The sequence below is a fragment of the Mixophyes fleayi genome, chromosome 1, assembly GCF_038048845.1.
Source record: "Mixophyes fleayi isolate aMixFle1 chromosome 1, aMixFle1.hap1, whole genome shotgun sequence".
Lineage (NCBI taxonomy): Eukaryota > Metazoa > Chordata > Amphibia > Anura > Limnodynastidae > Mixophyes > Mixophyes fleayi.
The window spans coordinates 446,816,891-446,844,634 of record NC_134402.1 but is presented as its reverse complement, the minus strand read 5'-3'; the positions used below and the strand labels follow the sequence as shown (position 1 = coordinate 446,844,634).

The following is a 27,744-nucleotide window of genomic DNA, read 5'->3' as shown; positions in this document are numbered from 1 at the left end:
ACATGCAACAAGTAATCTAGCATATAAACGTGTCCAGCGCAAAAATACAGCCAACTCGGAAACTTGTATCAGGTCTAAAGGATGCGCAAAGATTCGCCTCTTAAAATATATCTTAAAGATAAGTCAAAATTGGATGCTTCTCTTAGGGGCGTTTCTACGCCCCTGTTGAACTGCACTTAAGCTTGTACGGGGCCACGATACGCCCAAGTGTAAATATGGATGTATTTTTTGTATGCATGCGCAGTTTAGAAACAAACGTATTTGTACACGCCGCAAATGGACTGTAGTCCAACTGTAAATCAGGCCCTAAATGTGTCATTTATACATATTATAGAATATCTTTGTGTAATCATCTGATATCTGCTACCTAACACCAACAGACGATCAGTCTGGATGCTGCACTGCAGGGTTTAGGTCTTGTTGGTCACCCATTAATTCCCCCACTGTACGCTACTGCAGAATGTTATGTCGCCTTTTAAATAAATAATAATAATTATTATTATAATTAGTAGTAGTAATTATCAAGTGAGGTATAAACAGAGAAAACAAAAATTATTTGAAATGGATAATACAGGGCCTGACTCATTAAGCCACGCAAAACTAACGTATTGTGCGTTTTTTTTTAAAAAACGCACGTAAATCGGGCACACGCATGTCTGTATTCAGTTAGAAGCGGATCTAAAGAACCGTCTCTTGTTGTATGCGGGTCTAGGTGCTCTCTGCTCTGACAGACACAATACACTGCAGGATACGTATAATACATATGTAGAATATAAAGTACCGGCAGAACGCAAAATTTGCGGGATCAATAAATAAATATTTTCATACATTGTCATTTTGCAAAATACAACTCTAAATACGAGTGTCAGTTCCTTTGTCTGTCTCGTTCATATCCATATGCATGTATGCATGGAATTAAGTTGCGCATGTCATGGTGTTTGTTGTGTAACCCACTTATTCCTTTTCATGCAATATATCACTTTTAATATGCACTTGTTGCCTTCTCTCAGTGAATGCAGCCATTTTGTGTGTCTCACTGCAGCCATTTTGTGTGTCTCACTGCAGCCATTTTGTGTGTCTCACTGCAGCCATTCTGACACCATTTATTCTGTTACTCAGTGGTATTATTTTACAGCTAAAGGAAGCAGCTGCCGTCTCTAGTATTAATCTGCCCTCCTGATCTATGTATTTGTCTTTCACCATGGTTCAGATACTGACCTGTAGTTTGCAGCTATAACACGTTGCATGTATCCGCATATTGACTCTTATGCATTACAAGTCATGTGACATACGTGGGAGGGGCCTGTCAGTATAAATTGAGCATCGCCCATATACAGCGCAGGGGTCACCGGCGTTGATAACCTATTTAAGGTAAAGCGGCGGTACTGATAGTGCCGCGATGCCTGTACTGTTAATGCCATCTGAGGATTGGTCTCATCCGACAATAAGACATCTTCCTGCATGGTTCGGGGTGATTGAGTGTATTTTAGAGCAAAATTGGGAGAAATGGCTTCCATCTTGCCTCTCTACCCCATAGCCCAGACTGGCAGAAGTTTGAACGTCCTGACCTTGCCAATGCCCCTGTTGTGCCACATTATCTCCAATTATTGATGATGGTCCTCACAGTGCTCCATGGTACATGTGATGCCTTTATATGTGATTATTCCATCTCCTGATTGGTACCTGTCAACAATGAGATCCTATAGATGTTTTGAAAGCTCCTTGCAGACCATGGCTGTCCCAGTAGGGTGCGACCAAGACAACTGCAGGGGAATCCTACAGGGACATTATAAACGTTATTTGGGAATAATCCATACTTGCCAACTCTCCTGGAATGTTCAGGAGACTCTCGAAATTCGGGTCAGTCTCACGGACACCCAGGAGAGATGGCAATTCTTCCGTATCTGGCCCATCTGCCCACTTCAATAAAATTAGAGACGGAATGTATGGGTGGGGCTTCGCGATTCGCGTCATTTTGGCCCCGCCCCCGGTGATGTAATGCTTGTTTGGGGTCAAAGACCCCAAACAGGCATTACATCATCGGGGGCGGGGCCAAAATGACGCAAATCGTGAAGCCCCGCCCCCTCCGCCCATACACCCCTCATGCCCTCCAGGATCTCCTGGATCCGGCCTACATAAGGTTGGCAAGTATGGAGTAATCACACTTTCATGGCTGGAAGGTGTTTCCTAATTACTTTCGAACATGATTTTGAATGTGATTGGTTAACTCCGAACACAGCTACAGACTCATTTTGAAAGGGTGTGCACACTTATGCAACCGGGTTATTGTATTTTTTTTTTCACTTCTCTTCTCTTTTTTTTTTTCACTTGAATTTTGTTGGTTGTAAGATCACATTTAAGGTGACAAAAGATCTGACATGATTTATCTGGTTTTCAGGCTATTACAGTAGGGGCGTGTAGACTTATTATAATCACTGTAGGCTCCAGGGGTAGTGGTACTGTGACAAGCTACCACACAATGTATCTTAAAAATGTAATGAACCAACAGAGCTACAAAGACAGGTTTATTTTATAGGATGGAAATATATCACTACAGACGGTGCAATGATAGAGTTTCGACAGACTCCGCTTCACTGTCGTCATTGAAACATTCCAGTTTTCAAGAGCCACTAATAAGCCAGGAATTAAGGATATCACTGGTTTTATGACTGTCATTTATCTATGCGTCATTCTGTCCATCCAGCCACAAATAACTAGTTTTACATCCAAAAATATCAACGTTTTTTTTTATTTTATATCCAGTGAGCTGAGCTAGCAACAACTTGCGTGGTCTTGTGTGTTGGGTCACACACTGTATAATATCTGTCTGCTGCTTGTTATGTGATAAGTGCTGGATGGAAACTTTCATTAAGTTACAATATTGAAACTTGTGTTGTGTGAAATATTTCTGATTATTTGCACCATAGTCTTATCAAATAGATTGCAGTGTCCATCGAAATTTAGTTTGACAACCTTTAAAAAAAAATTATTTAGACACTGTTGTGGTGTAGCTGCCACCGAAGGGGCGCATGTAGTAGCTGTGGGGCCCAGAGTCTGGGGAGGGGGGAGTGGACGTGACAGTACCCGGCTCATGAGCAGATGAACCAATATTACCGCCCTCCTCTTTGGTTCGCTACTTGGATTTTTCTACCTCCAACTTCAATTGCTGTAATTAATGTTTTTGCAAATGTAGTGGCATTGTCAGACTGGCGGATAATGCTGACAGCACTGCATAATACCGTAATATCAAGATATATTCCTATTACATGTCAATATTATACATTTTAGAGTCATTTTCAGTAGGGTTTTAAGGACTCCCACTTATATGCAGTATAACTACTATACTAGACAGTGCTAAATCTTACATCAAAGGAGATTGGACCACTACCATTCTGATACTTGGGGAGGGGAGCTTAATTTAAAAAAAAAATTGGGTTTATATCTCCTTTGCACTAGCGGTATGGTCGGCCAAGTTAGTAAAATTTAATCAGTCCTGTAGAATTGGAACTCAAGGTATGTTCTAATTAATTGGTCTGTTGACATTGTAATTTGATGAAATTTGGTCAGCTTCAAATTTGCCCCCGACAAAAACCCTTTAGAGCAGGTCTGGCCAAACTGTGGCTCTCCAATTGTTGTGAAACTACAAGTCCCAGCATGCTTTTCCAGTAGATAGCCAGAAGATAACTGGCAGGGGATGTTGGGACTTGTAGTTTCAGGTTGGCCAGGACTGCTTTAGAGTTTTTAGAATGAGCGTTTTTAGGTTAGGCTACAGGTACCATTATCCGCTTGATGAATTCCTCTATTTCACATGTGCACTGTCTGGTATTATGGGATACATTCCAAATACAGCCCTAGCCCAAACACTTAAAAGTAGAGATGCTCAGGCTCGGTTCCCCGAGAACCGAACATACCCGAACTTAGCAGATCCGAGTACCGAGCCGACTCAGTACTTTCGCGCTTTTTTGGAATCGAAAATGAGGCAAAACATCATTGTAACGTTGTTGAATCTCGGATCTCGCAATTTTTGGATTCCTTTTTAAGATCCAACATAACGGTTTGGAACCCCCATTTTTCTTTCCTGCCACCGCTGTGTGCCAATGTGTCCTAGATGTGCTAGGAACTGCCGTGTGTTTGTGTCATTGCTCTGTCGCTTACCATCCAGCCAGGTCGCTGCAGTATTTGTCCGAAAGTGTATGAAAATATTGTGACCTGTGAGGTGGTCAAAATTGACTGCAAATGACTTGAAATTAGTGTTATTGAGGTTAATAATAATGTAGGGGGAAAAAAAAGAGCAAAATTATGTGATTTTAGCATATTTTAGGATTTTTTTCTAAAAAATCCAAAACCAAAACACAAAAGCTAATCCAGATCCAAAACCAAAATCAAAACCAGTCAGGTCAGGGGTCAGTGAGCATCTCTACTTAAAAGTCTGAAAGAGCATTAATCGCTACTATTTGGGATGGAGTTTCCTAAAAACATGGCAGAATAAATTGAACTTTTCAGCAATTATTTTGTGAGTAAACAGATATCCAAGGCAAATGAAGGCCCTTCAGCCATTATTGCATCAGATATATAGTTTAACTATAATTCCTCCATAACTTTCAATCTCTTTCCAACCCTGTGAAATGACTTTATCCCAGTCCCCCCCTCTCCTGCTCCTGTGTGAGAACTCTGCTCTCTGAGCTGGAGATGGTCCCGGGGGGGATTATGCCGAGAGTCTAATAATAGGGAGTGTAAAATGTTTCACAGCTGTTCCTGGTGTCTCTTAAACACTTCTAAGACTGAGAGAAACACCTATTGATGTTATCGCTCCTGTTCCTTGTGACAATACAGATCTCCTGATATTAGTGACACAATGCAAGCAGAGGACCGGTCCTGTGACTCAGCGATAACCTCTTTTCCGCTGTGGGCAGTGGTGCTGTCTGTGACTATATGAGCAGACAGAAGTTAGCGCCGGATCTTGGCTGCGTTCGCTCGGGACGGAATGTGTAGGATTAGCACAGGGGGAACATAGAGCACATGAGACGTGTTTCACAAACACCAGCCAAAGCGACAAGACCAGGACATCAGAACCACAGCCTAATAAAATACCGGATTGGGGCCAGGATGAGCTGTTGGGCCAAACCAAGGGGTCTGCATGAAACTAGGATAGAAGCGCCAAGACTATACATAATAACATAGAGTTGCACAGCAGGATAAAACTGATTCATCAGTCTGCGGACTGACGTATCACTGGACGAATAAACACTTTTGCTGTGGAAAACGTTTTCAGTGGGACGAAAATGATTTTAAAAAAATAATTCTTTATTTCTTTGACTAAAACATTTTTTAATATGTCATTTAAAAAATAAATAAATAGAATAAGATTTTTTGACCATTTTTACACACTGGCGTAGCAGTAATATAACGCTTTACCGCTCCAATATTGCTCAGCAGCCCCAGAGATATTTTTGGGGCAATAAAGGATTTTTACCGAAGCAAATTAGCATTTTATTGAAAATCAGCCTTATCGCTTTAAAAACAGAGGCCTGTGGATAAATAGACGGCTCGTTTGAGTATTTATTTCATTTTCCTGTGGGGTAGAGGGTTTTGGGGGGGGGGGGGGTGGAGAGGGAGAGGGGAAATTACTGTTTGGAATGAATAGGCAGATCATGGGATGGCCAACAAAGACCCAGTGGTATATTTACTAAGCTGCGGGTTTGAAAAAGTGGAGATGTTGCCTATAGCAACCAAACAGATTCTAGCTGTCATTCTGTAGAATGTACTAAAGAAATGACAGCTAGAATCTGATTGGTTGCTATAGGCAACATCTCCACTTTCTCAAACCCGCAGTTTAGTAAATCTAGCCCCCAGTTTGAGAAGACTGTCCCGCCAAACCGACGGTCAGTCTCACCCTGCGGTGTGAGCGGGTGCTGCGCACCCCTTTCAGGGGTGCACATGGTAGTGCCGGGGTGTTTTTTGGAGAGGGATAGGGGCTTAGGGGAGGTATAGTGCGTCAGAAGAGCTAAGTACGCACCCAATGTGACACAGCTCCGCACCTCTGTGCTGTTATATGTTCATATACTACACAACACAATACATTGTTATAATGGTGATTATAAGCAGAAGGCAGCATACAGCAAGTGGAGATACAGAGAGGGTCTGTGCAGCAGTGGTGTGATGTGAATGTGGGAGGAAGGGGTTATGGAGGCAGTGAGCACAGGTCATTACACAGACATCTCATCCATAGAGATCATCTGGCAGTAACGCCGCAGGATCCCGAATCTGCCACTGCGCTCGTTCTGCTGAATCTCACAATGATGTAATCCTCTGACAGATCATCCCAGGCTTCTGCTCACCCCTCTCGCCTGCACCCTGGGCACAGCCAGAAGAGATGGGGCGAGATAGGCCTGTGTTCTCATGTGGCATTATCTGTGTGACAAGACATGTATCCCCGCATTATACTGCTGGTGTAATACAGGACCGTACACTAGGATATTTTAACCTTCTATAGACAACTGGTCTATTATAGTTGAAGGCAATGAATCTGCCTCATAGAACTACAACTCCCAGCATACACAACAGCAGCAGCAGGTTAGCTAAAGAGTACTACGAGGGTTACCATCACCTACAATAATACTAATAGAATAATGAGTTTATTTAGAACATAATAACGTTATAATCATATAATCTGGTTTGATGTCGGCACAGTGCTGGTGTGATGGTGACACAGTGCTGGTGTGATGATGGCACAGTGCTGGTGTGATGATGGTACAGTGCTGGTGTGATGGTGGCACAGTGATGGTGTGATGTGACACAGTGATGGTGTGATGGTGGCACAGTGATGGTGTGATGATGGCAGAGTGCTGGTGTGATGGTGGCACAGTGCTGGTGTGATGATGATGGCACAGTGCTGGTGTGATGATGGTACAGTGCTGGTGTGATGGTGACACAGTGATGGTGGCACAGTGCTGGTGTGATGATGGTACAGTGATGGTGTGATGATGGCACAGTGCTGGTGTGATGATGGTACAGTGCTGGTGTGATGGTGGCACAGTGATGGTGTGATGTGACACAGTGATGGTGTGATGGTGGCACAGTGATGGTGTGATGATGGCAGAGTGCTGGTGTGATGGTGGCAAAGTGCTGGTGTGATGATGGTGGCACAGTGCTGGTGTGATGATGGCACAGTGCTGGTGTGATGGTGACACAGTGATGGTGTGATGGTGGCACAGTGCTGGTGTGATGGTGACACAGTGATGGTGTGATGGTGGCACAGTGATGGTGTGATGGTGGCACAGTGCTGGTGTGATGTGACACAATGCTGGTGTGATGATGACACAGTGATGGTGTGATGTGACACAGTGATGGTGTGATGGTGGCACAGTGATGGTGTGATGGTGGCACAGTGCTGGTGTGATGATGGTACAGTGCTGGTGTGATGGTGGCACAGTGCTGGTGTGATGTGACACAGTGATGGTGTGATGGTGGCACAGTGCTGGTGTGATGGTGGCACAGTGATGGTGTGATAGTGGCACAGTGATGGTGTGATGGTGGCACAGTGCTGGTGTGATGATGGTACAGTGCTGGTGTGATGGTGACACAGTGCTGGTGTGATGTGACACAGTGATGGTGTGATGGTGGCACAGTGATGGTGGCAGAGTGATGGTGTGATGGTGACACAGTGATGGTGTGATGGTGGCACAGTGATGGTGTGATGGTGGCACAGTGCTGGTGTGATGATGGTACAGTGCTGGTGTGATGGTGACACAGTGCTGGTGTGATGTGACACAGTGCTGGTGTGATGGTGGCACAGTGATGGTGGCAGAGTGATGGTGTGATGGTGGCACAGTGCTGGTGTGATGGTGGCACAGTGCTGGTGTGATGATGGTACAGTGCTGGTGTGATGATGGCACAGTGCTGGTGTGATGATGACACAGTGCTGGTGTGATGGTGGCACAGTGCTGGTGTGATGATGGCACAGTGCTGGTGTGATGATGACACAGTGCTGGTGTGATGGTGGCACAGTGATGGTGTGATGATGACACAGTGATGGTGTGATGGTGTGATGGTGGCACAGTGCTGGTGTGATGTGACACAGTGCTGGTGTGATGGTGGCACAGTGATGGTGTGATGATGACAGTGCTGGTGTGATGGTGACACAGTGATGGTGTGATGATGGCACAGTGCTGGTGTGATGATGGCACAGTGCTGGTGTGATGATGATGGCACAGTGATGGTGTGATGTGACACAGTGCTGGTGTGATGATGACACAGTGCTGGTGTGATGATGACACAGTGATGGTGTGATGGTGGCACAGTGATGGTGTGATGGTGGCACAGTGATGGTGTGATGATGGCACAGTGCTGGTGTGATGATGACACAGTGCTGGTGTGATGATGGCACAGTGCTGGTGTGATGATGACACAGTGCTGGTGTGATGGTGGCACAGTGCTGGTGTGATGATGGCACAGTGCTGGTGTGATGATGATGGCACAGTGCTGGTGTGATGATGGCACAGTGCTGGTGTGATGGTGACACAGTGATGGTGTGATGATGATGGCACAGTGCTGGTGTGATGGTGGCACAGTGATAGTGTGATGATGACACAGTGATGGTGTGATGGTGGCACAGTGATGGTGTGATGGTGGCACAGTGATGGTGTGATGTGACACAGTGATGGTGTGATGTGACACAGTGATGGTGTGATGGTGGCACAGTGCTGGTGTGATGTGACACAGTGATGGTGTGATGGTGGCACAGTGCTGGTGTGATGTGACACAGTGATGGTGTGATGATGGCACAGTGCTGGTGTGATGTGACACAGTGATGGTGTGATGGTGGCACAGTGCTGGTGTGATGTAACACAGTGATGGTGTGATGGTGGCACAGTGCTGGTGTGATGTGACACAGTGATGGTGTGATGGTGGCACAGTGCTGGTGTGATGTGACACAGTGATGGTGTGATGATGGCACAGTGCTGGTGTGATGTGACACAGTGATGGTGTGATGGTGGCACAGTGATGGTGGCACAGTGATAGTGTGATGATGACACAGTGATGGTGGCACAGTGATGGTGTGATGGTGGCACAGTGATGGTGTGATGATGGCACAGTGCTGGTGTGATGTGACACAGTGATGGTGTGATGATGGTACAGTGATGGTGTGATGGTGACACAGTGATAGTGTGATGATGGCACAGTGCTGGTGTGATGATGGCACAGTGATGGTGTGATGGTGACACAGTGCTGGTGTGATGGTGACACAGTGATGGTGTGATGGTGACAGTGATGGTGTGATGATGGCACAGTGCTGGTGTGATGTGACACAGTGATGGTGTGATGATGGCACAGTGATGGTGTGATGTGACACAGTGCTGTTGTGATGATGACACAGTGATGGTGTGATGATGGCACAGTGCTGGTGTGATGGTGACACAGTGATGGTGACACAGTGATGGTGTGATGATGATGGCACAGTGCTGGTGTGATGATGGCACAGTGATGGTGACACAGTGCTGGTGTGATGATGATGGCACAGTGCTGGTGTGATGATGGCACAGTGATGGTGACACAGTGCTGGTGTGATGATGATGGCACAGTGCTGGTGTGATGATGGCACAGTGATGGTGGCACAGTGATGGTGGCACAGTGATGGTGTGATGTGACACAGTGCTGGTGTGATGATGGCACAGTGATGGTGACACAGTGATGGTGTGATGTGACACAGTGATGGTGTGATGATGGTACAGTGATGGTGTGATGATGGCACAGTGATGGTGTGATGGTGGCACAGTGATGGTGTGATGGTGGCACAGTGATGGTGTGATGATGACACAGTAATGGTGTGATGGTGGCACAGTGATGGTGTGATGATGACACAGTGATAGTGTGATGGTGACACAGTGCTGGTGTGATGGTGACACAGTGCTGGTGTGATGGTGACACAGTGCTGTTGTGATGGTGACACAGTGCTGGTGTGATGGTGACACAGTGCTGTTGTGATGATGACACAGTGATGGTGTGATGGTGGCACAGTGCTGGTGTGATGGTGACACAGTGCTGGTGTGATGTGACACAGTGATGGTGTGATGATGGCACAGTGCTGGTGTGATGATGGCACAGTGATGGTGTGATGGTGGCACAGTGATGGTGTGATGGTGGCACAGTGATGGTGTGATGTGACACAGTGATGGTGTGATGGTGGCACAGTGCTGGTGGCACAGTGATAGTGTGATGATGACACAGTGATGGTGTGATGGTGGCACAGTGATGGTGGCACAGTGATGGTGTGATGATGGCACAGTGCTGGTGTGATGGTGACACAGTGATGGTGTGATGGTGGCACAGTGATGGTGGCACAGTGATAGTGTGATGATGACACAGTGATGGTGTGATGGTGGCACAGTGATGGTGTGATGATGGCACAGTGCTGGTGTGATGTGACACAGTGATGGTGTGATGATGGTACAGTGATGGTGTGATGATGACACAGTGCTGGTGTGATGGTGACACAGTGCTGTTGTGATGATGACACAGTGATGGTGTGATGATGGCACAGTGCTGGTGTGATGGTGGCACAGTGATAGTGTGATGGTGGCACAGTGATAGTGTGATGATGACACAGTGATGGTGTGATGGTGGCACAGTGATGGTGTGATGTGACACAGTGATGGTGTGATGGTGGCACAGTGCTGGTGTGATGTGACACAGTGATGGTGTGATGGTGGCACAGTGCTGGTGTGATGTGACACAGTGATGGTGTGATGATGGCACAGTGCTGGTGTGATGTGACACAGTGATGGTGTGATGGTGGCACAGTGCTGGTGTGATGTAACACAGTGATGGTGTGATGGTGGCACAGTGCTGGTGTGATGTGACACAGTGATGGTGTGATGGTGGCACAGTGCTGGTGTGATGTGACACAGTGATGGTGTGATGATGGCACAGTGCTGGTGTGATGTGACACAGTGATGGTGTGATGGTGGCACAGTGATGGTGGCACAGTGATAGTGTGATGATGACACAGTGATGGTGTGATGGTGGCACAGTGATGGTGTGATGGTGGCACAGTGATGGTGTGATGATGGCACAGTGCTGGTGTGATGTGACACAGTGATGGTGTGATGATGGCACAGTGATAGTGTGATGATGGCACAGTGCTGGTGTGATGATGGCACAGTGATGGTGTGATGGTGGCACAGTGATGGTGTGATGATGGCACAGTGCTGGTGTGATGTGACACAGTGATGGTGTGATGGTGACACAGTGATAGTGTGATGATGGCACAGTGCTGGTGTGATGATGGCACAGTGATGGTGTGATGGTGACACAGTGCTGGTGTGATGGTGACACAGTGATGGTGTGATGGTGACAGTGATGGTGTGATGATGGCACAGTGCTGGTGTGATGTGACACAGTGATGGTGTGATGATGGCACAGTGATGGTGTGATGTGACACAGTGCTGTTGTGATGATGACACAGTGATGGTGTGATGATGGCACAGTGCTGGTGTGATGTGACACAGTGATGGTGTGATGATGGCACAGTGCTGGTGTGATGTGACACAGTGCTGTTGTGATGATGACACAGTGATGGTGTGATGGTGGCACAGTGCTGGTGTGATGTGACACAGTGATGGTGTGATGATGGCACAGTGATGGTGTGATGTGACACAGTGCTGTTGTGATGATGACACAGTGATGGTGTGATGGTGGCACAGTGCTGGTGTGATGTGACACAGTGATGGTGTGATGGTGGCACAGTGCTGGTGGCACAGTGATAGTGTGATGATGACACAGTGATGGTGTGATGGTGGCACAGTGATGGTGTGATGGTGGCACAGTGATGGTGTGATGATGGCACAGTGCTGGTGTGATGGTGACACAGTGATGGTGTGATGGTGGCACAGTGATGGTGGCACAGTGATAGTGTGATGATGACACAGTGATGGTGTGATGGTGGCACAGTGATGGTGTGATGATGGCACAGTGCTGGTGTGATGTGACACAGTGATGGTGTGATGATGGTACAGTGATGGTGTGATGATGACACAGTGCTGGTGTGATGGTGACACAGTGCTGTTGTGATGATGACACAGTGATGGTGTGATGATGACACAGTGCTGGTGTGATGGTGACACAGTGCTGTTGTGATGATGACACAGTGATGGTGTGATGATGGCACAGTGCTGGTGTGATGGTGGCACAGTGATAGTGTGATGGTGGCACAGTGATAGTGTGATGATGACACAGTGATGGTGTGATGGTGGCACAGTGATGGTGTGATGGTGGCACAGTGATGGTGTGATGTGACACAGTGATGGTGTGATGGTGGCACAGTGCTGGTGTGATGTGACACAGTGATGGTGTGATGGTGGCACAGTGCTGGTGTGATGTGACACAGTGATGGTGTGATGATGGCACAGTGCTGGTGTGATGTGACACAGTGATGGTGTGATGGTGGCACAGTGCTGGTGTGATGTAACACAGTGATGGTGTGATGGTGGCACAGTGCTGGTGTGATGTGACACAGTGATGGTGTGATGGTGGCACAGTGCTGGTGTGATGTGACACAGTGATGGTGTGATGATGGCACAGTGCTGGTGTGATGTGACACAGTGATGGTGTGATGGTGGCACAGTGCTGGTGTGATGTGACACAGTGATGGTGTGATGATGGCACAGTGCTGGTGTGATGTGACACAGTGATGGTGTGATGGTGGCACAGTGATGGTGGCACAGTGATAGTGTGATGATGACACAGTGATGGTGTGATGGTGGCACAGTGATGGTGTGATGGTGGCACAGTGATGGTGTGATGATGGCACAGTGCTGGTGTGATGTGACACAGTGATGGTGTGATGATGGTACAGTGATGGTGTGATGGTGACACAGTGATAGTGTGATGATGGCACAGTGCTGGTGTGATGATGGCACAGTGATGGTGTGATGGTGACACAGTGCTGGTGTGATGGTGACACAGTGATGGTGTGATGGTGACAGTGATGGTGTGATGATGGCACAGTGCTCGTGTGATGTGACACAGTGATGGTGTGATGATGGCACAGTGATGGTGTGATGTGACACAGTGCTGTTGTGATGATGACACAGTGATGGTGTGATGATGGCACAGTGCTGGTGTGATGGTGACACAGTGATGGTGACACAGTGATGGTGTGATGATGATGGCACAGTGCTGGTGTGATGATGGCACAGTGATGGTGACACAGTGCTGGTGTGATGATGATGGCACAGTGCTGGTGTGATGATGGCACAGTGATGGTGACACAGTGCTGGTGTGATGATGATGGCACAGTGCTGGTGTGATGATGGCACAGTGATGGTGGCACAGTGATGGTGTGATGTGACACAGTGATAGTGTGATGGTGGCACAGTGATGGTGTGATGGTGGCACAGTGATGGTGACACAGTGATGGTGTGATGTGACACAGTGATAGTGTGATGGTGACACAGTGCTGGTGTGATGATGGCACAGTGATGGTGGCACAGTGATGGTGTGATGTGACACAGTGATAGTGTGATGGTGGCACAGTGATGGTGTGATGGTGGCACAGTGATGGTGGCACAGTGATGGTGTGATGTGACACAGTGATAGTGTGATGGTGACACAGTGCTGGTGTGATGATGGCACAGTGATGGTGACACAGTGATGGTGTGATGTGACACAGTGATAGTGTGATGGTGGCACAGTGATGGTGTGATGGTGGCACAGTGATGGTGTGATGATGACACAGTGATAGTGTGATGGTGGCACAGTGCTGGTGTGATGGTGACACAGTGATGGTGTGATGATGGCACAGTGCTGGTGTGATGGTGACACAGTGCTGGTGTGATGATGACACAGTGATGGTGTGATGATGACACAGTGCTGGTGTGATGGTGACACAGTGCTGTTGTGATGATGACACAGTGCTGGTGTGATGGTGACACAGTGCTGGTGTGATGGTGACACAGTGCTGGTGTGATGGTGACACAGTGATGGTGTGATGATGATGGCACAGTGCTGGTGTGATGATGGCACAGTGATGGTGACACAGTGCTGGTGTGATGATGATGGCACAGTGCTGGTGTGATGATGGCACAGTGATGGTGGCACAGTGATGGTGTGATGGTGGCACAGTGATGGTGTGATGTGACACAGTGCTGGTGTGATGATGGCACAGTGATGGTGTGATGATGGCACAGTGCTGGTGTGATGATGACACAGTGCTGGTGTGATGATGGCACAGTGATGGTGTGATGATGGCACAGTGATGGTGACACAGTGCTGGTGTGATGATGATGGCACAGTGCTGGTGTGATGATGGCACAGTGATGGTGTGATGGTGGCACAGTGATGGTGTGATGTGACACAGTGCTGGTGTGATGATGGCACAGTGATGGTGACACAGTGCTGGTGTGATGATGATGGCACAGTGCTGGTGTGATGATGGCACAGTGATGGTGGCACAGTGATGGTGTGATGGTGGCACAGTGATGGTGTGATGTGACACAGTGATGGTGTGATGGTGGCACAGTGATGGTGTGATGGTGGCACAGTGATGGTGTGATGATGACACAGTGATGGTGTGATGGTGACACAGTGCTGGTGTGATGGTGACACAGTGCTGGTGTGATGATGGCACAGTGATGGTGTGATGATGGCACAGTGATGGTGTGATGATGACACAGTGATAGTGTGATGGTGACACAGTGATGGTGTGATGGTGGCACAGTGATGGTGTGATGATGACACAGTGATAGTGTGATGGTGACACAGTGCTGGTGTGATGGTGACACAGTGCTGGTGTGATGATGGCACAGTGATGGTGTGATGATGGCACAGTGATGGTGGCACAGTGATGGTGTGATGGTGGCACAGTGATGGTGTGATGGTGGCACAGTGATGGTGTGATGTGACACAGTGATGGTGTGATGGTGGCACAGTGATGGTGTGATGTGACACAGTGATGGTGTGATGGTGACACAGTGATGGTGTGATGGTGGCACAGTGATGGTGTGATGGTGGCACAGTGATAGTGTGATGGTGACACAGTGCTGGTGTGATGGTGACACAGTGATGGTGTGATGATGGCACAGTGCTGGTGTGATGATGATGGCACAGTGCTGGTGTGATGATGGCACAGTGATGGTGACACAGTGCTGGTGTGATGATGATGGCACAGTGCTAGTGTGATGATGGCACAGTGATGGTGGCACAGTGATGGTGTGATGGTGGCACAGTGATGGTGTGATGGTGGCACAGTGATGGTGTGATGATGGCACAGTGATGGTGGCACAGTGATGGTGTGATGGTGGCACAGTGATGGTGTGATGGTGGCACAGTGATGGTGTGATGGTGGCACAGTGATGGTATGATGATGGTGGTACAGTACAGATACGTTGTGATGTCATGTTGAAGCATCTGGTATAGATAGATAAATGAATATATCTATTTTATACATCATAGCCGTGATTCTTACAATACAGAGAGAATCCTCTGATTGGTAACAATAGAGAGATGTTCCCATCACTGTATTTGTACCTTGTACTCTGCGCATCATAGGCCTGATGTAAACCACAATTTTACGTGTATCATCCGCGAAATCACTCTGCTCATTCCCAGAGCCAGACCATGCGCCACAGAATGCAGCCACATTCAGTTCATCTCCAAAACCAAAGGACCCGTCCTACAGCCGACGACTTCAGGGAGGGAGCGTGGCGTTTGGTCGTAGTCAATGTACAGTAAGGTGCCAAACTCCAGCGCACGCAGCATTGTCCAATCAAAGCTTTACGCATCTCTTATTGTTTTTTAGCCGTATCTCTTGCTCCAGCTACAGGGCTGGTCTAAGTGGCAATCACTCGTGATGACAGCTGTGTATGCAGCTGTAACAGGTGATGCAAACAATAGCGACTGTAAAAATACATTTTATGTACAGTAGACATTAATAAATGTATTTAAAGGGGATGAAAACGAGAAAAAAAAAACCAACACTTTTTTTTAAATTTTTTAATGTTTTGTCATTAATGCCGATATTATTACCAGGTGAGATTAATTCAATATTTTTTTTTCTGTTCTTTCTTTTGTGAATGTATAATCCACGTAGGTATTGGACGTATCCAGCAGTGTCTTTGTAGCAGAGCACAGCTGTCCTCCAGCAGACTTCATCAGTGCCCGTATCTTCAGATCCTCCTTGTTGAATTCAGTCGTACGCAGGCTTGAATTACGTGCGCTCTGAAACAAGCGCAGGTTGCGCTCCGTGGGCCTGATTCATTAAGGAAAGCAAAGCAAAAAAAAAATGAGTAACTTTGAACCGTGGCAAAACCATGTTACAATGCAAGGGGTGCAAATGAGTTTATTATTTTGCACATAAGGATAATACTGGTTGTGTTTTCATGTAGCACACAAATACTTGATAGCTTTATTTATACACTTATATTATTGATCTAGGAGATGCCCTTCCCCAACTATAAATCTGTCCCCACATTTTAAATTTACCTCCATCTCCAATGCAACATGGTTTTGCCAAGGTGCATAGTTACTCATTTGTTTTACTTTACTTTCCTAAATGAATCAGGCTCCATGTGTTTAAATGTTTCTAATAAATCAATATATCTGGTGCTTTTCCTACCATAGAGGTTGAGTGATCTGATCAGAATGCTGAGTGATCAGTGCTACCACTTTCTCCATGCACAGCTGACGTGAGATCCTTAGTACATAACCTGTGATGCTGGGACCTCCGGGGTGAATACATAGGACACCATGCTAAACAGTGCTAATTAAATACAAACGCCTCCACATATGTTGTTTACCTGTTTAAAAATCCAATGTTACTCTTCCTTCCTGCAGCCGACCAAATGGAAACGTTAATTAAGTAGTGTGAATAAAGGGCCGTGACTTCCTATAATACAGTCGCGATGATTTAAGTACTATTGGCTGGAGGGGTCAATATGGAAGCAGCCAATCAGAGCCAAGAGTACTTGCAGCCACCTATTTCTACTGATAGTCATCATCTTTATCATTGCATCAGATCTCCACCACCATCTCCACATCTAATTATGCTGCAATTACGTGACAATGCCCTTGCTGTACCCAGCCTGGTCTCGCCCATCCCGTTCTGCCCCTTCAGGTGTAAGAAGATGCATAAAGCGATACATGAAAATCTATACATGGTGCATAGCACAGAAAAAACAGCCAGTATTTCACTTATGTGCACTATAGAAAACTAATTTGCACCCCTTGCATTGTAACATGGTTTTGTCCAGCAGAAAACTTACTCAATTTTTTACTTTACTTTCCGTAATGAATCAGACCCTATATTATTACCAGGTGACAGTAATTGGCTGCTTTTTTTGTATTCTGTTGGGACTATGCATTTTCTAAAATAAAAAAAATGAGTAACTTTGAACCTTGGCAAAACCATGTTACAATGCACTAAGAGTTTATTATTTTGCTCATAAGGAAAATACTGGCTGTTGTTACATGTAGGATGAAAATACTTGATAGTTTTTTTTTTATACTGACATTAAAAATTGATGTAGGACATGTCCTACCCCAATTATAAATTTGTCCTAACATTTTAAATTTGCCTCCCGCTCCAGTTCAACATGGTTTTGCCAAGGTTCAAAGATATAAATTATTTTTGCTTTACTCTCCTTAATGAATTAGGCCCCAGATATGTAACTTGGAACTCTCATTTCCTGGGCTAGCAGTGAATCAAAAGGGGAGGTGCTGTCCAGAGCAACCAATCAGAGTCGAGGTGTCCTTTATCCAGTACATTTTCGAAAATGAGAACTAGAATTTGATTGGTTGCCCTGGGCGACACCTCCACGTTACCTTTTGTAGGAGGTTTGCAGACGAACACACTAACTAAAAAGATTGTGACTGGCAAAATATGGTAAAATAGCTATATATATATATATATATATATATATATATATATATATATATATATATATGCAGGGGCAAACGCAGGATTTGTAGAGGGGGGTTTCCACACCACACCACCAGTGGGCGTGGCCAGCATGCATGGGGGCGTGGCTATAATATTAGACAGTGCTTGGCTGCTCCTCATCTCTTCCTATCCCCATAATATACATGGGCAATGCTGTGTGTAGTACTGTTAGGTGTACACAGCTCTCCCTTTTCAAGCAGAGCCATGTGAAGCGGGGGCAGGGTCCAGCCACCTCAATTATACAGTGCCCCAGGCTTGGAGGGGGGTTTCCAGTAGGGATGTGCACCGGCCACTTTTGGTGTCTCGTGTTTTGGATTCGGATTTGCTTGAGGTTTTGGGTTCGGATTTGTTTCGCAAAACACCTGACGAAAGGTTTTGGTTCGGATTTAAGGTTTTTGATTCGGATTTATTTTGAAAAAAACATAAAAAGTGTTAAAATCAAGTTTTTTGGTTTATTTTCACTCCTACGCTATTATTAACCTCAATAACATTCAATAACAATCATTTCCACTAATTCCCAGACTATTCTGCAGAATCAGTGAACTTTGTAATATTGCAGTACCAATGGACTTATACTGCAGGATTGTTTTTGGATATTTTTTTTTAATTTCTTTTTTTTAAAAAAAATTTTTTTTATAATTTTTTTATAACTTTTTTTAAAAATTTTCGTGCTGTGCTATTCTAAGGGCATTGATATTTCCCCAGCACAGCACGAGATATAGCAGGACAGAGGACCACCTAACACAACCTCCCTCTACCCTGATCAATGCCCGAGTGAAGATGGTGGCGACTAGCGGGGAATTATAGGATCCGAGTATCGCAAGATCCGACAGCGGGATTATGACTCAGAGCCTCGGTTTCAGTTTTGCAATTGGCGGAAATACCCAGATCTGTCTCGGATCCGGCTCGGATCGGCAACGTTCGGTTGGGCTCGGATTTCAGATATCCGAGCCCGCTCATCTCTAGTTTCCAGGCACTAGGCACCCCCCCCCCCCCTCGGTCTGCCTATGATATGATCCTTAGTTGTACAACAAACGAACAGACCAGCACCAGCAATAAGGAAAATACTAAATTTAATAGGAGAAAATAGAACGTAGTATGTCCTGCCCTAATGTGATGTATCTTTCTATTGTTTTCTATTACAAATTATATTTTTGTTATTGCTGCTATAAATATATATACACACACAGTACAAATTGTGCTAAGAAAAATGAATTGCAAGGAGTAAAAAACCCTGAAATGTAATTCTTCCACTAAACCAAAATATACAATAAAACAAGAAAAGCCCCTATGGGTGGAGAGATGCCATTGATCTTGTTCATAGAGATTGTTCTCAACCTGACTGGAAACGCAGTCGTGGAACTTTCAGCTTTGAAGAAGACAAATGTTTATTATCATTTACCATTGATGGAGTTCTTCATCTGTATATATTGTTGCATATATAGGAGCATCTCATTGATAGACACATCTACAGAGGACATTGGAGCTCCCACACTCTTAAGAACGGGACGCTCAGCTCTGCACAAACAGGAAATAATTAACATAGCTCGGGGTAGCTGGAACCGTAAAATCCGTCCTATTAATGTCTGCTGAACTGCACAGTTCTAAAAACAGGCAGGAAAATTCCTGTCTGCTGGGGAAGTGTGCGAAATGTGAGCCTCCGACACCTAATTCAGCCAGAAGGTGCTGACGCACGAAGGGAAGGGACCTAATAAGATCATCCTCATGTTTGAGAGGTTCTCCCGAGGATACCGTACTAAATACTGTGTCCTCACTGAAGCATCTGGACCGGAGACATCACTGTAATTACGTTGTTCCGCTCATGACCTTGGAGCTTGTATCGCCCAGAGCGTCATCATTTCTCAAACATAAGTGGAGGTGTTGCCCACAGCAACCAATCAGATACTAGCTGTTCACTTTTCTTATACACAGAGTCCCAACTTTCATGGGACTGTCCTGATATTCAGCAGCCATAAGCGACAGGTTTATTGAGTTAGGGGTTTGGTCTTGGTTTTGATTACAAAGTTTTTTGCTGTGGATGCTAATAATGATCTGATGGTTAGATTACTAATCCATACTTGCCTACTTTCGGCAGGTGTAGTCCGGGAGAGGGATGTGACTAGAGAGCGGGAGGGGCAGGAGGCGGCCAAACGTGTCATTTTGGCCCCACCACTGCAACGGAAATGCAATTTTGTTGCAGGGGGAGGAGCCAAAATAACGCGATTCACCACAAATCGCATCATTTAGGCTAGGCAGTTGCGGGATGTGGGAGACTTGCCTGCTCTCCCGGGAGTCCATGAGACCAAAACCGAATTTCGTGAGTCTCCTGGACATTCCGGGAGAGTTGGCAAATATGTACTAATCACTGGAGAGATACTTACTTACCACGAATAATACCATGTTTATCACTCTATAAATAACCATAGCTCTTAACTTCTTAAGCCCTTTATAGATTAATCTTAATTTAAATATCTCTCTCTCACCATTGCTGTGACATATAAATCATATGAATCTATTTTCGCTCAGCGCCAGCGTAAGGGTGGTAGAACTCGTCACTGCAAACAACAATATGAGAACTCTCTATATACATAACCACCCATCAAGCTAAACCATCCCTCTTAGCTTCTTCTCCAAACTGATTCTAGAACAGTAGAACAAGTCCAGAGGCACCATGGGGCTCAACTTCACTCCCCAAGTGCTACCAACAGGACATGTTTCCAAAAACATACTAGTAGGTTAATTGTCTTCTATCAAAAATTGACCCTAGTCTCTCTCTCTCACTCTCTGTCTGTGTGTGTATGTTAGGGAATTTAGAGTGTAAGCTCCAGTGGAGCAGGGACTGATGTGAATGAGTTCTCTGTACAGCGCTGCGCTATATAAATAAATGGTGATGATGATGATGATGATTTCTGTCTGTAGTAACAGGTGGGATAATTACTGACCCAGCACAATAGATTAACTTATCTGTGTGTGATCAAAGAAATCCTATAAACATAAAAACAAGCTCTTTTAGCACTTCTGCGATAGGATTTGAATCAGAACTTTAGAAATGATCCCCCCACCCCCTCTCACTACCAGTCTCTCTCTGGGGTCTATGCATTAAGGTAATTTCTGCTTAAAAGATGCGGAAACGGCTGCAGGTATGGACAGATGGGGCTTTTGTTGGCTACAATGACAGTAATATAAAGGCATATTAGATAAGTAGATTTTAACAAAGGTTAGAGGCAACCAAATACTGTCTTCTTTAATGAACAGAATGACCGTTGACTGTTTTGCAACAAACATCTGTCAGGACGCACCAATTGTACGATTTACTATCAATAGCTGTTGTTACCGGTCAAATAAAGCATTCTTTCCTGATTTTTTTTTTCTTTTAAAATTATTTCGTTTTTTCCTCTTTTTTTTACTATTTTGGTTTTAATAACTTTCTTATTTTTAATTTCTTTTTTCTGTGTGTTAGTGACAGTGTGTTTGTATGGCAGTGTATGTTCGTATGTGTTAGCGTGTGGATGTGTGTGTGCTTGCTTCAATGTATATATCTGTTCTACATGTCTGTGCATCAGTGTGCTTTTTTAATATTATTTCATTGTGTGTGTATGTATTTATTTTTATATTGTGTAATATATGTGGGATAATGTACCCCTACTTGAAATTATTATATATTATGGAAAACACCTCAGCATTCCATGACCTGTATCAAAGCATCGTCATGTAGTCCCTCCGTGACTTCTAATATCTATAATAATTTACAGTAGGGAGTACATTATATCATAAATAATAGATGAGTGGTGTGAATACTTGTATATAACAGCTCTAAAAGATATCATTATGGTTGTCATAATATCTTTATACACTGTGATTGAACAATACTTACAACTTCTGCGCTTCACTCATCCATTCCAGAGAGTTATAGATAATATACTTCACATTTATTTATACACTGTGCTTGAACAATACTTACAACTTCTGTGCTTCATTCCTCTCTTCCTCCCATCAAAATTACCTCAGGACGCTGCTCACAAGAGATCACCAGAACTGCCCAGCCAGGTCCCCAAAGTTCTGAGTATATAAATATTTTTATGATGTGATATATTGTAAAACAAAAATTGTTAGTCTTCACGGCCCACAAAGGTGGCGCCAATGTAGCTTAGATCTAATGTCTTTTTACTCTACTTTGTTTCAGATATTTTGAATTTTATGAAGGTCCTTTGGATTTCAACTCTACAAAATGTTTGGAGTTGCGGAAAGACATCATGTCTGTGAAGGTTCTCTCTATGTGCGTATATTATAGCACTGAAATGACGAAAGATTTACCTGTGATCGATGTTGCCAAATTGAAAATAATTAATGGAATATTGATCAGTTTCTGAGAACTTGTAAAATATTTGAATTGAATCGCTATTCCTTCTTGGGCTGGCTCCAGTAATCCTGATCAATTTTACATTTGAAGCCTTGGAGACTAGTGGCTAATTTAATAGGGTGTATTAGTGCATTCCACAGGTCAGGAGCAGCTCGGGCAAAATCCTTGAGGAAGGAGGGCGAAGGGGTAAACAGTGTGGTAGGGAAGCTTTGGTCGTTGGCAGAGTGGAGGGGGTGGCAAAGAGTGCTGGTAGAAATGAGGTTGGAGATGTAGGAGGGAAGAGTGACTGAGGGCTTTGTAGGTGAGGATGTTGAACTTGATTCTGTAGGCCACAGGGAGCCATTGTAATGACTGGCAGAGTGGCTCAGCAGAGGTAGAGGCGCAAGAGAGGAAAATTAGGCGGCCATCGGCACTGAGGATAGACTGAAGAGGGGCAAGGCAAAAATAGGACAAACCAAAGAGGAGGAGGTTACAGTAGTCCAGGTGGGATTGTAAATGAGTGGATGACAGGTTTGGTTGCTTCCAAGATAAGAAAGGGTCGGATCCCGGAGATGTTCCGGAAGTGGAAGCAGCAGGATTTGAAGAGAGGCTGAATATGGGGAATGAAGGAGATGGAGGAGACAGGGTGCCTGCTTGTGTGTACTACAACTCAAAGCTGGAGGAGGGCTTGGGGGCGGCCAATCACTTGTGTGCCCTCAACACTGCGTGACCACGACCATTTTTGTGTGGCTTGATGTATTGTATAATGGGATACATTTTATATTTGAGATTTAGATGTTGCTATCACTTAGTAGTCACTGACCAGTGTAATGTTTAGTAAGAGGGTCTGTGGGGTGACGCTGATGCTATCTTCTGCCCCATAGGGTAAAGGAAACAGAACTGTTTGATCGATGGAAAAGTCTCCAGATCTGCAAGTGGGAGTTAAATGTGACTGAAGCCAATATCTTCAAGTAAGTGACCCTTGAGTGATGTTTGAGGAGGGTGGACGGTGGGCGGAGGTACCATAAACCTTCTGTGAGGTGGGGAAGATGTGGCAAAATAGGACAATATAACAAGCTGCGCATAGCTTAGCTAAGGGCCCTATCTGTGTGGCTCCAATGATAACTTAGTCTCTGTACAGTGCTGCATAGTATTTATACAATCCACAACCTCTATCTCTTTGCCGTACTTGTCCACCCAGACATTGCACTTGTATTATTACACCATGTGAGTACTTTTCTTGATGCTTTTGTATTTTCGCCTTAGATCTGCACTGTCGAGATGCTGCAATGCCCCATCCTTCCTTTTCACCACCCAGAAAAACACGCCGCTTGGGACGAAGCTCAGATACGAAGTTGACACCAGTGGTATATTTCAGATCAGTCCTGAAATATTCAAGCTATTCCCTAAGGTATTTGGAAATGTCGGTTGTCTGTCCATTTGATGTCTGGTCAGACAAAGTAAACCTTGATAACTGATTGTAGACCCATACTGGTGATCCAGTTCAGACAATGTTGGGTTTGGGTCTTCTACACCCAACTGTCCACAGGTCCAGTGATCATATATTAATTACAGAACATCTCCCGTTCATTCCGAAAATGTCATGGTCAACGTGATCTGTCTAGAGTTGGTTACCAAACTCTAAGTGCTCTTGACTGGACTAAAAAACATCTATTGCAGACATGCAGGAGAGGAAATGTTTGGGGATAGAAGAACCTATAGAGAATGTGAATATTAGAACGGTTACACCAGCAAAGAGTGAAGGCCATTGGGGTTACGGAGCAAGATTACCGGGTTAGCGGAACAGCAGCGGTTTGCCCAGCAGAGGGGAGAAGTTGGGCTGAGTAAAATTGTTCCTAGTGTAGTGCAGACTAAGCGCACCTTGTTTTGCGAGCACAAAAAATCAAACAAAAAAAGAAAGCACTGAGTGCAAATAAATAAAATGTGTAGTTAATACATATTATTTGTTACAAACACAAAATAGTAAAACATGAGCAAGCAAAGATTTGGTTTCATCCTAAACTATTAGTTGGACCCGGTTTGCGTCGCCGTGTTGCAGTTCGAGGAGAATTGTGCCAGTTATAGCAACCCGTTCTCACTAATGCCGGCAGTCTGGATGCCCCAGGGATCAATGTCCTAGGAGTATACTTTGTCAAGTGATACATTTCCATAGGGAAATACTAGAAGTCCTCTGGGTGAGAGCAGGGGGTGGTTTGCTTGTGCCATCCTGTGCGACCTGCCCTGGGCACCAGAAACACATTCCCATGAGCTGTGAATACCAGTCCAATAACATATTATGATGTCGTCTCCTTTCGTTATAGGATATGCCTTATTATCGCTCACAATTTAAGAAATGCGCTGTGGTTGGGAATGGAGGAATATTGAAGAACAGCAAATGTGGAAAAGAAATAGACAGCGCAGACTTTGTCTTCAGGTAAATCAGTCTCATACAACGCCTTATGCCAACCCCAATATACTGTGTGTGTGATCGCGGCATGACAGGTCCTCCGCTCCCACTCTCCTGGTCTATGCATGTTGTGTTGTGGGCACCGCTCTATATAAACCACTATGTCTTTTGACCAGTGTCTAAGCAGCAGGATCTGTACTCTACCTATAGTTGTCCGTGCCCCTACAGAATTACTGGGTACTGATCACATTTTACCCTTATTATCTATTTTTGAACCTGTTCTGCTTCTTACTCTGGATTGTTTTCTGATTCAGCACCTAAAACACCAGCCCTGTCCTGTACCTACAATTCTCCCATCTGTTAGAGGTCACCTTGCAAGACTAACCAGGGACGTGTGAGGTCCCTGAAGTGAAGTCCTGCACTCCCTTGTGGGGTTCACAGAGAAAATCAGAGTATGATAGGGAACGAGCGGACTGCAGCCAGTTCATAATGAACTAGTTACTTGAGAAACAAGCTAAAAAAACTCAAACCAGTAGCAGGAAATGGAGCAGTTAATCGGCAAACACATAAACCTCCAAATTGACAACACAGTAAGCAAAAACAATCTTTATGGACCAACAACAACAACCAAAAAGTAACTAAGCCCTTATAAAGCACTTGTGGGCTCCCCATGCAAAAGGAGCCTTCATTCGTGTCCTTCGTTAGCAAGTGTCTGTCCTACACTCACCACTGCGCACGCTGGAGCACTTAGACTGACAAAGAAGTGGAGACTGGAAAGGGAGGATCTGGTTTCTAAGATATCATAAGTTACATCCATGGACGGACGCCTTCCTGTCTCAACCAGTATCTGGATGTAATGCTAAACGTTCATCATGGCCCCACCTTTCAAAATGTACAAACGATTTTCAACTATATAAGGCATGACATGACTGAGAACTGAGACGCTTCAGGTTTCCTGTCCTCACCACGCTCATTATCAACGTCGTTAGATCGAGAGAGATGAGGGTCCAAAGTTTTACTTTTTTTCTCTCATCGCCTTCAACAAATTAAGAAAATAGCACTGAAATAGGAATACTTAAAGACGTTGACCAGCGTGTTTACAACCAATGCCATCATCACGTGTATGCTAGAAGATATCCTGGTGGAAAGAAGCACAGCAGGAGATGGAATCAAGCCAGAGAGAGAGGGAGAAGAAATGACAGAAGAAGAAGGAAGAGTATTAAATCTCCCCAATAGGGAACACATTACATTAGATATCTCCCCTTCCTAAACCATTTCCCCCAGGTCCAAGAGCAGTCATACTCACTGTTGAGTAGGAGATGGAACTGGCAGGATAGCAGACAGTGGAGACATTGGAAGTTTGTAAGATGAAACCTGCTGTGAGGCAGCTTGGACCACAGACATGTCCCTGGTGCTCCTCCCTAAAGATAATCCAACCATGGCAGGTGTCGTTTGGAGGGGTGGGATACAGAATAATGATGTTGATTATTCCAAAAAGACGTACCCCGACATCTTCACACCGAAGGGCTCCTTCCCGACGAGGCTCGATGACGACTGATGTGGAGACCGACTGGAAGCAATCGTGATGAATGAAGAAGCCGCCTCGACTTGGTGAGGTCACTTTACAAAGCATTGTACATTGTTCATGGGCGCATACTTACATTACCCTCTTAACAGCAGCGCTTACAGCATTGCGGATGTAAGTGACCTCATCAAGTCGCGGCGGCTTCTTCATTCATCGTGATTGCTTCCAGTCAGTTGCCACATCAGTCGTCATGGAGCCTCGCCGGGAAGGAGCCCTTCGGTGTGAAGATGTTGAGGTGAGTGTTGTCGGGGTAGCCAGCATCAATATGCTGACTACCACCGGTTTGGAGAAGCTCTGCCCAAACTTGATGATCCAGAAGCAGGAGCTTGATGGTAAAGATGTCACAGATGACCTGAGGTGGCATCTTTGGACTTGCAGTGTTGGTGCCTCCTCAGACTGGTTAGCCTTTTTCTTGAACAGCACTGATGACACCTGCATCTGTCAGCCCAGTCCTGTGCAAACAAATCTGAAGCAGAGGAGCTAACACTTTCTGAAGAACATCACCAACTACTACTGTAGCAATGGGGGCAAAAAGAGCAGCGGATGACCACAGACATAACAGTTGCATCTTGGAGCATCACAGGGGGAGGTCCACACTAAGGGTCCAGAGGCATGTGGATGCCAAGTGACAGCTCCCCCCCCCCCTCATTCGGACACGAGTGCGAAGTTCTCGCTGCTGCAGAAGAACTTTTGGATGGTAGCTCAGCAAGTCAAGACGGGTCCATAACTGTCCTGTGAAATTCCATATTGATGGGGCTACAAAACAGTGAAACCTTACAACACATCAGTGGCCTGTGGGCTTTAACATCCACCACCAGGAACAGCCAGGCCCCATCCTTCCATTTTTTTTTTAATTTTGTCTCCTGCCACATGTTTGAAGCGGTGGCGCTGGTAGCTAGTACAATAAAGCGCCACAGAGAATTCTCACTTACAGCTAGGAGATTGCTTCCGACTTTGACAGAGCAAGAAGCGGTATCATTAATGGAAACTGCCGGTTCCGTGCCACAATTACAAGCTGCGTGGCTTCAGTATGAAACCACTACGGCTTCACTACTCAAAATCAAAGTTCCATTGGTTGAATCCACCTCTCTGTGATCATTGGATGGAATCGCTGGTCTTCCTCTCCATAGGCTCTCCACACTAGGGAGGTCCCGGCCCTGGTAATGTGAAAAGACAACTAACGACCACTGAAATAGGAAAGGTATCTGAGGGTTCAATGTTGGGAGGGGATATTAAAATGATTCTGAAGAACATTGGATTTCCAGGGGGTATCCATAGATCACCAATGAAGGCTGGTGGTCAGAAAGCTGGTATGCTGGTTACAGAACTGTATATACTGGGCACTCCACTCCGGTGGGTCTGAGGATGATCAGCAGGACACACATATGGTGGCCATTGGACTGTGGTGGGATTAAGACTGATAAACCATATGACTGAATATAGTGGGTATTGGACGGTGAAGTCCATGAACTGATAAT

At 45.3% G+C, this 27,744-nt stretch overlaps 1 protein-coding gene across 3 annotated transcripts in view; it reads left to right on the top strand.

Moving 5' to 3' along the window:
- Nucleotides 1-27,744, top strand: part of ST8SIA5 (ST8 alpha-N-acetyl-neuraminide alpha-2,8-sialyltransferase 5) — a 66,443-nt gene that overhangs the window by 24,434 nt on the left and 14,265 nt on the right. For all 3 annotated transcript variants that reach the window (XM_075186082.1, XM_075186079.1, XM_075186088.1), the window contains 4 exons: nucleotides 22,119-22,211; nucleotides 23,159-23,245; nucleotides 23,541-23,685; nucleotides 24,596-24,708. In XM_075186082.1, the coding sequence (XP_075042183.1) occupies nucleotides 22,119-22,211; nucleotides 23,159-23,245; nucleotides 23,541-23,685; nucleotides 24,596-24,708 (438 nt within the window). The remainder of the gene's footprint in view (nucleotides 1-22,118; nucleotides 22,212-23,158; nucleotides 23,246-23,540; nucleotides 23,686-24,595; nucleotides 24,709-27,744) is intronic.